At 45.8% G+C, this 9,107-nt stretch overlaps 1 protein-coding gene across 1 annotated transcript in view; it reads left to right on the top strand.

The window, feature by feature from the left end:
- Positions 1-1,398: 1,398 nt before the first annotated feature.
- Positions 1,399-9,107, top strand: part of NAMPT (nicotinamide phosphoribosyltransferase) — a 33,299-nt gene continuing 25,590 nt past the window's right edge. Inside the window, exon 1 of the mRNA XM_062582189.1 lies at positions 1,399-1,549. Within this exon, the coding sequence (XP_062438173.1) occupies positions 1,490-1,549 (60 nt within the window). The 5' untranslated portion in view covers positions 1,399-1,489. The remainder of the gene's footprint in view (positions 1,550-9,107) is intronic.

The following is a 9,107-nucleotide window of genomic DNA, read 5'->3' as shown; positions in this document are numbered from 1 at the left end:
ATAAACCACATTTGCTGCTTGCCCAAAAGAAGTACTATTTCCTGTTGCCACAAAGCAGTTCTTCAACCAAAAGCCAAATATGATTCAAAACCATCAGGTATTCACATGGATTGCAAGACTGATTACGAGTATAGAAGAAAAATTTCAGAAGGCACATATGTCTTTATATATAAATTTCAGATCAATGGGGGCTAGGAAGTAATTTTCTATAGAAGAGTATCTCACTCTTCCACTGAAGCAACAGAACACAAGCAGCGGAGGCACAGATGGAGGCTCTAATGGTGCAGAAGACCATCCGGTCTTCCCACGGAGCAATTCCAGCACCTCAGTGCGCGAAGCCACAGCGAGGGAGCAACGCTCCTGAGCGGTTCCTAAACTTAGTTTGGGTACCAGAAGCAGCAGCAGCTCCCGACTTTTCCAGGTACTTACACACGCTTTGTGCCACCCCACGACCTCCATCTTGTTATTCCTTCTCTCTCCCCAGGCTCTGACCCCAAGCCCGCAGGCCCTTTTCTTTCCTCCTCCTTATCACGCTCTCCCAGTCTCCCTGAGGCACGCCCGCAAGCGGCACCACCAACCGCCACCTCCCGGCACCGCGGCGGGCGGCTGGCGCACCGCCGGCGGTACCCGACCGCTCGTCTGCTCGGCCAGGCCGCACCTCCCGCCTCGCAGCGGCCGCGCGGGACCGTCCCTGCCCTCGGCCTGGCAACCGTTACGCGCCCGCCGAGGCCCCAGCGCCCCGCCGCCTCCACGCCCGCACGCCGCGGCGGAGGCAGCGCGAAGCCTCCCCGCACGGCCTGGTCACGGCGCCCCGAGACCCGGCTGGCGCCGGACGCGCCACCTCGGGGCGCCCCCTCCAGCGGGAAGGGTGGGAGCGGCCTCGCCCTCCCCCTTCCCGTAACCGCTCGCCAGCGGCGGCCGCCGGGAACCGAAACCAGCGGCTCCGTGCGCACGCGCACGCCGCAATCCCCCGCCGCCGCCGGAGGCGTCACCAGCTCTGCCGAGCCCTGCGCACGCCCCGCCGCCGCGCTCCCGGCCAATTGAAAGAGAGCGCGCATCGGCCGCCCAGTGACGTCACCGGCCTGCCCCGCCCCTCCTGCCCTCTGCCCGGAATCCAATGGTAGGGAACGTGCAGCACCGGGCTCTTCCCCGCCTGCCCCTACGTCACGAGCTGCCCCCTCCCTTCAAAAATCCGACCGGGCGGCGGGCCCAATCAGAGGACGCTCGGCGCCCTGGCCCCGCCCCTCCCGCCCCGTGACCTCGCGGCCCCGCCTCCGCCGGCCCAGACGTGAATCCAATCGATGGGGTAGGAAGCGGGGCGGTGGCCCCGCCCCTGGCCGTAATCCCCGTGGCCCCGCCCCGTCCCCGTTCCCCTTCCCCTACCCCCCCGCCCCCTCCCCTTACCGAGCGCCTGGCGGCGGCGGCGGCGGGAGGCGGCGCAGCCCAGTCCTGTCCGTGCGGGCGGCGGCGCCTCCTCGGGCTCGGCGACATGGAGTGCGCGGCGGTGGGGGCCGAGTTCAACATCCTCCTCGCCACCGACTCCTACAAGGTGGGCACGGCGGGAGGGCGGGGGTCACCTCTGCGAGCGCCCTGGCGGGGCCGCTGCCGCAGCGGTCGCCGCCGGGCCCCGCCGCCGGGGCGGTGCATCCGCGGGGCGCCGGGCCAGGCCGTACCCGCGGCCGGCGGGTCCCGTGCCCTGCCCGCCTCTCCGGGGCCGCTGAGGCGCGAGGGAGGGCACTCGGCCTGAGGGGCGACCGTTAGCGGCGCGCGGAGCGACCGTTGGCGGCGCGCGGGGGGGGGGGGGGAGTGAGCAGCCCCCCGGCGGGGCCGACCCGCCTGAGAGCCTCCCCGGGCGCAGGGGGCCGCCCGCAGCCCCCGGCTTCCCCCGCCGCATGCCCGGGGCCGCGCTGGGGGCCGCCGCCCGCGGTGGGGGCGAGAAAGAAAGTGAAACCGGGCGGGGTGGGCGCTGCCGTCCCGCCGCCCTGCGGGAGCGGAGCGGGCAGGGAGGCGAGGGGCGGCCATGGCGGGCACGGGCCGCCTGCCGGGGCAGAGCATCGTCCGGCCCGCGGCAAGCGCGGCGCCGCCGGCTTCCCCCTGCGGCGGCGGGAGCGAGCGCACATGTTGCCTCTCCAGGACTGTGGAAGCGAGAAAGGCAGTTACTCTTCTTTTCCCCTGCCTGGTTTCTCCCGCTTCACTCAACTTGGACAGCGAAACTGTGCTGGTTGCCTACGCTTTTGTGTGATTTTATGATTCAGAGCGCTCTGAGGAACCGAATTATGTATTTTTTAGTCATACGTACTTTCTAGTCATTGCAATGTCATTTTTTGCAAGCAAGCGTCTCATTCATAGTACGGCATCTGACTTTGCAATCCTCTCTCCATTCCTTGAAATTAATGATGTTTGATCGGCAGTGATCAGGTACAGGCAGCTGTCCACCATCTGTTTCAGTCCACTAGAGGACTGATTTCTGGCCCAGAAGCTCTCTGAATGCATCAGAACATGATGCCCATGCCCAAGTCCTACTTCTGCTCCATGTTGTGTTAATGCAGTTTCAGGACATGGGGGAGAGCTAACATGTGACTCCCAGAGCCTGGCCTTATAGATGTGCTCTTATCTTCTAGACTTTGAAAAACCTAACTTTTTTTGGGGGGGGAGGGGAAGCTGAATTTGTAATGTCAAAGAGGTTGGTGGTGCCCTAAACAAAGCTAGAGTAACCATATGGTTTATCTTTATAAAGTATTTAAAGATTTGAACATTCATGTGATTCTTCTTTGGTCTACTTCTAGACAGAAGAGGAAACAGAAGGAAATGGCCTGGTCTTGTTAATGACTAATTACCAAAGTACAAGCCGCAGTAAGATGTTCTGATTGCTGACCTGTGTGGCTGTATCTTTGCCAGCTCTTCTTTGATGATGTTAGTGTTACTTGATGCTACATAAAGCCATTACTTCTGCGAAGAAATTCTTAACGCTTCTTACTGTTTGAGGGAATGCGTATTGAAAAACTTGAAGAAACTGATAAATTTTTGAGCTGCTCAGTCAGAACATCTTAACACTGGTATTGAGGGTCAGGGAGACTGCTTTCAGTACTAGCTGAATCTAGCTGCTGTCTCACTCTCTAAGAATAACCTTTAAGTGATCATCAGTAAACGTGGTTCAACTGTGGAAGGCCCACTTTTCCCTATATGTTTGAGGCTAATCACAAGTAGGCCTTGTAAGCATTAAAGCCTGGAAAACATGAAAACATGAAGTACTATAGGGTTGGATTTAAACAGTATCAATTTTAAATCTATTTTGCATTGCACTTTTGTTAATTTCATTTGCTTTGGGATTAGTAGTACCAAGGAGTACTGGTATGATGGTACGACAGATGACAGGTCTGCCCCAGTCTTATTTGTTATTTTAAATCAAAGATGTTTTGGCAGCATTCTAGGAGTGGTAGAAATCTTAAAGAAGTAAAGTTAAAGGCCTTATGTTTTTTCCTAATCTAAAGCTATGAATTTGGATAAAGTTTACTGTGACAATTTCGAGTATGTCTCATTTTATTAAGAACAGTTGGAAATGACTGCTTTGTTAGGGCCATTTAAAGTGTCTCTCTCCCTATATGCTTTGTTCCCAAACTCAAAAGTTCTAACATCTTTGAACAGTGCTTAAACAAGTAGCTTCTTATATCTCGTTAGGTAATCCAAGCAAACATCGCTTATCTTCTCCCTGGATGATACCATCACTTCCAATCAATGAAACATACTTAGTGAAAGCACTTTCAGTAACAGTTGCGTTAAAATATCTGATAGTTTGCAACATCAAGCTTTTTTACAGGAATTACAGAATACTCTGACTAGTAGTTAAAAAAAAAAGAGAGAGAAAATTGATCTTGTCTTTTTTTTTATAGCTATTTCAGCCATATCGAGAGTTTGTGTTTGTGCAGTACCATATATAACAAAATCTGAGGAGAAACTTGTATCTGTTTTCAAAAATTTACTTGGTGGTTCTACTGCAGTAGATGGTATCTATGCAAGGTAATATCAGTAACAAAAGTCTCATGGAACAGCTTGGAAAAAGAATTTGCAGAGCATCCTAACAGTACCACTTTGGCTCAGGCAACTGTTCACAAATAAAAAATTAGTATCTCAGTGTCATATCTCTAATAACTCATAAATCTGAGTCCAAACAGCATTAGCTTCAGTGTTCCAGTTCTGTGTTGCTACAGTTAGAAATCTGGGGAGGAGAGAAGATAGGTTGCTGGTTCTGTGTCGATACAGAATTTAAAAACAAGTACTGTAAGACCAACTAAACTGATGATTAAGCATTATTCTGTTGACAGTTAATTCAGTGTGTCCTCCTTTTAAACCATCTTTCTATTTGTCTGTGAATCATAGGACATTTCCTCTTAAGTCATAGAAGATTGTCAAACATTCAGTTTCTTGCTAGTGTGTATAAGTATCTGAAGGGAGGGTGTCAGGGGGATGGGGACAAACTCTTTTCAGTTGTCCCATGTGACAGGACAAGAGGCAATGGGCAGAAATTGAAGCACAGGAAGTTCTGCCTGAACGTGAGGGGGAATTTCTTCACTGTGAGAGTGACGGAGCACTGGCACAGGTTGCCCAGAGAGGTTGTGGAGTCTTCTTCTCTGGAGATCTTCAAGGCCTGCCTGGATGCAACCCTGCTGAGCAGGGAGGTTGGACTAGATGATCTCCAGAGGTCCCTTCCAACCTTACCCATTCTATGATTCAAAATCTTAAAAGCTAATTGTGAAAAATAATTGAGTTTCATGCTTATTTCTAATCTACTAAGTATTTCTAGATAGGAATCATTCTTGGTGAGAGAATCCCAGAGACTTACTATACACTGGCCCTATCACTGAGCTTCCGTTGTGAACTGCTTACAAAACTGTACAAGTGCTCCATGATATTGATGTAATAATATAAGTATTTTTACAACATTTTCTTTTCCTTGTATGCTTCTTTCTATATTCTCAAGCTTCCTCAGTCCTCTAACAGAATGATCTCCTAAATGCTGTCCTCTTGGAGTCTGGGCATGGGGTCTATGGTTTGGTGGTATGTATCTTGCTGATAAACAAAAGCAGCCTTTTTACTTCTTTGGTTACTTGTCCTTTGATCATAACATTTTCAAGAGTCACGAATGCAGTGTTATCTGGGGAATGTCGTTGTGTGACTCTCCGGTACACAGATGAGGTTTTTAATATTGGTGTTTTATATTAGTGACTTGGTGTGACTGAAAAAGGGAAGCATTTGAAGTCAAAATTTTTGTCGGTAGTTTGAAAGCTGTAATTAGTGAGGGGATTTCAGCTGGCTTCTTGAAGTTCTGCATACCTGCCTGCTGCATGCTCATTGTTCTGTCCATATCAAGAAGTTCCTACAGTCTTAGTGTTTGGGGTTTTTTTTGTTTTTATTTTGCTTTTTTTTTTTTTTTAATGAAAAAGTTTATGCATCCTAGTCTTTCCCTTTCTCCCAGTTGGGCTGTGTTGTTCTTCTCCATGTTGTTATCTCTCTCATCACCCTCTGAGACCATGAGGGTTGTGTTCACTGATCATGCTTCCCAACCCACAGGATTCTTGTCCTCCAGTTCTTCATTCATCTGATGTTAATCCCTGATGTACTACCTGACTGTTTTCTTTCTCTCTGATGCCCAATGCTCTGGTTATTCCATGTTTTCAGATTTATTTTTTTCTGCACAGGCAATAAATCTTCAGGGTATCAGTAGTCTGAAACTGTACTGGGAGCATCAGCTCAGAAGAATTGTATTGTTCAATAGGAAGATGTTAGTGACTGGCATACATCGAGGCTTTTACAGAACTCCCTGAAGTTACCTGACCTCCTAAACATGTGCCTGAAGTTGTATATTCTAGCTTCCATTTTTCTTCAAAGTCAATGATCTTCTACCTTCTGAAGAATTGAATGTTTTGAAATTTTTGGCCCAGGTTGGCTGCAGCATGAGCTGCAAGTGAGGAAAGACTATCAAAATGAGGACTGGACATTGTTCACTAAAGCTATAATGGCTTATTTTGCTTTTACCAGTAAAATGTACCACTGCTGCTTGGAATGTTTTGTAATTAAGCTGATAGCTGTAATAAGTTGCCATGCAATTACCCTAGAGGAGGAGCTGACTTGCTATATAGACTATAAATGAGCTCTGTTTCTGAATTCAGTACTTTCTGGATGCTTCAGTGAGGCTTAAAAGATACTTTTCATCACTATTTATCTCATATTTTGAATTTAAAATATTTATCATTTTGACTGACTCTTTCTCTACATGGATTTTAGAAGAACACTTGCTTCTGGAGGACTTCATGTGTTTGTGTATTTATCCTCAGGTTTCTAACAGGCTGTATGCCATTTAGAAAACTATGGGTATGCAAGGAAAAAACATGAATATTCTTTAATTTGTTGGGATTAATTAGTACTTTATAACCATAAAATATTCCTGTTCAGATGCACTTTTGGGGGAGGGGTTAATTAAAATCTTTTGGTTGAGATGTGAATGTGTCCTGTTATCTCCTGTGATGCTGTCAGTGGAAAGCATTGGAAACTTCTGGACTGACCCTTCTTTGTAAGAGATGCTTTTTGCTGTATCTAGGTCTGTTATCTTCCACGTTTTGGTTTGTCGTGTTTAAGCCTTTTTTACTTTGTACTGTTACAAATCCCAAGTCATCATTGCTCTAAAGAAATACTGTAAATGTACAGAATTCAGACATTTTTTAAATTAATGGTAGGTCCCTCTTTCCTGTGTGACTGCAGCTTTTACTCTTGAGAAGTTGATATTTTTCCATATTCATTAAGGAACAGGAGACTTGTAGCAGTATGAGAAATAGTGCAGCTGACTTCACAAATGTGTAAACAGTAAACATAAGGCATTTTGTCATCTTTGTTACGATCATCTTAAATGCCAAACAGGAATTTTTGGTGGCAAAGAAATCTGTCGTAAAGCATTACTTTTTTAAAAAAACATTGTATCTTCTCTGAGCAATTTAGAATATACTTAGTTCTAGTGCTTACACTTGGCCTTGTTTTTACAGTGAATGTGGTCACTTACAGCATCTCTGCTGATACGTGCAACTTCCATAGAAATTCAGGTGCTTACAGGCTGTCCTCGTTTTTCTTAGTGTTGACTGATATCTTAAATTTTTTTCCTCACCTCTGATCCCCTTATCTTTCATCCTCTGTATGTGATGGATAGTGATAGAACACAGAGACATCAAAAATGGTACAGTGGGATCAGCCTTCAGTCTTGCATAACCTGCATTAGTGTATCCCTCTCATCTCGTAAGAGCTGATACTCCCAGTGTTTCCACTGTTAGATCTTAAAAAGTATCTTAATCTGCATTTGCTTCACTTAGGCTGTTTCAATAAGTCTGCTGGCGGTTTCTATAAGGCTACCTATCTATGGTAATTTGAAGGTAAGGTAATTTTTTGACCAAAATGGTAAGTTTTTACTTAATTATTAATTTTGTTTTGACACTTGCTAGCGAGTGCGTTACACTTCACTTCCTATTGTTGGATGCCCTTTTTGTTGACTTAAAGATTGATTCTTCTGAGGTTTCCTCTTGCATTCAGATAACCTCATTCTTTAACCATACTGACCTTTGATTTGGTTTTGCATTTCCATTTTTGTGTGTGGTATACTTTCCTTTTGTGATTGCTTTGGTAACTGCAGTAGCTTTCCTGTTAAATAGAACTGCTGAACAGTGTTTTTTCCTCAAGGGGGTCAGTAATTTACATTACAACTGCTGTTAGTTACATCTCATCTCAGTGAGTTATATCTGATAAAGCATTCCCTTTGTTCCCAGGTACTGGTTCATCTTCTCTGGTGTTAACAGTGTTATTTTCCCTGGAGGTTATTGGCAACCTTTCCTTTCAACCACTCTATTAGTTAAACCTGATGAAGGTTTAAGTGAGCCAGTCTTTCAGATCATGGCATCTTTCTGCAAGGATTTCAAATAATATATAATACTGGAAGTTAAGGGACCTTAGGAGTGCTTTATGGAAGCATATCTGGTATTAATGCCGGAAGCACCTCTGCATCACCTAACTCTGTAGGTTGTATATGAGCATGAAGATGCCCCAGATACATCTCTTCAGGTATTCCTTCTTTCAATAAGCCATTCTAACATTGCTTCCCACAACTTTAGCTTTCATTTTTATTGGTCACTTTTAACAGGTTAAGGTCATTTTCCATGTAAACTGGAATGGGCCATATCTATTTCAGTGTACCAAAAAGGCTTGCACTACAGTGACCAGTCTGTAATTTGAGCCCTAAATACTTGCTGCACAGCCTGAAGTGCCCCAGCTGGGTGGCCTAGCTACCAGCTTCCATGTTTAGGCTCCTTCAGATGTATTTTCCTCCTCTTCCCATAATTCTTCATGCTTCTGGCTGTACAGTGCCGTGGTTGCAGTAGCTGCGTTCTGTACACATTTTGCACTAAAGATCTTTTAATATAATTCCAGAAAGTTCAAATATCATTTGATCTGAACTGATACTGTTACTTGTAGAGTTTCAGTACAGGCAAAATCCTGCTGGCTAGATATTCTGGAGTTCTTTTGCCTTTTTTTTCCCTCTACTCTAGAAAAGGCTTTGAATTAGCCTTCTGATTGTTCATGTTAAGTATCTGCCAGACCTAGCTGAGCACTAGGAATGAAAAGGAACTTGGCCACACCTGAGTTCTCTACTCATGTCAGACCTAGGTTCATGTTCAAATGTGTAGACTTTAATATTAAAGCCATTTCATTAATATAGTTGCAATCTGTTGCATAACACAGCTTGTGGATTATAAAGTCTTTTATGCCAAAAAATTGTCTTTATCTAGCTTATAAAATGCAGCCTCTACCTTTTTTTTTTTTTGATTGAATACCTGTTAATTCCTTTCCTCCCAAAATTTAACTTAATGTTCGATGGATTTTTATTGGATGGCTGATCAAAACAGAATTTGTGCTGCAAGTTTTTGTCAACAGACTGACTTAATTTAGTTAAATAGGGGTAGTCCCGATAGAGATACTCTTTGTTCAGAGTACAGCTTTATTTTGATTAAATTTAATAAGGAGTTAGTACAACTGTAACAGAAGTGTTCTATTTCAATCATAACATAACCTTG

Source organism: Rhea pennata, chromosome 1, assembly GCF_028389875.1.
Source record: "Rhea pennata isolate bPtePen1 chromosome 1, bPtePen1.pri, whole genome shotgun sequence".
NCBI lineage: Eukaryota > Metazoa > Chordata > Aves > Rheiformes > Rheidae > Rhea > Rhea pennata.
The sequence above is the reverse complement of the archived record's forward strand: the minus strand, read 5'-3'. Positions and strand labels throughout refer to the sequence as shown.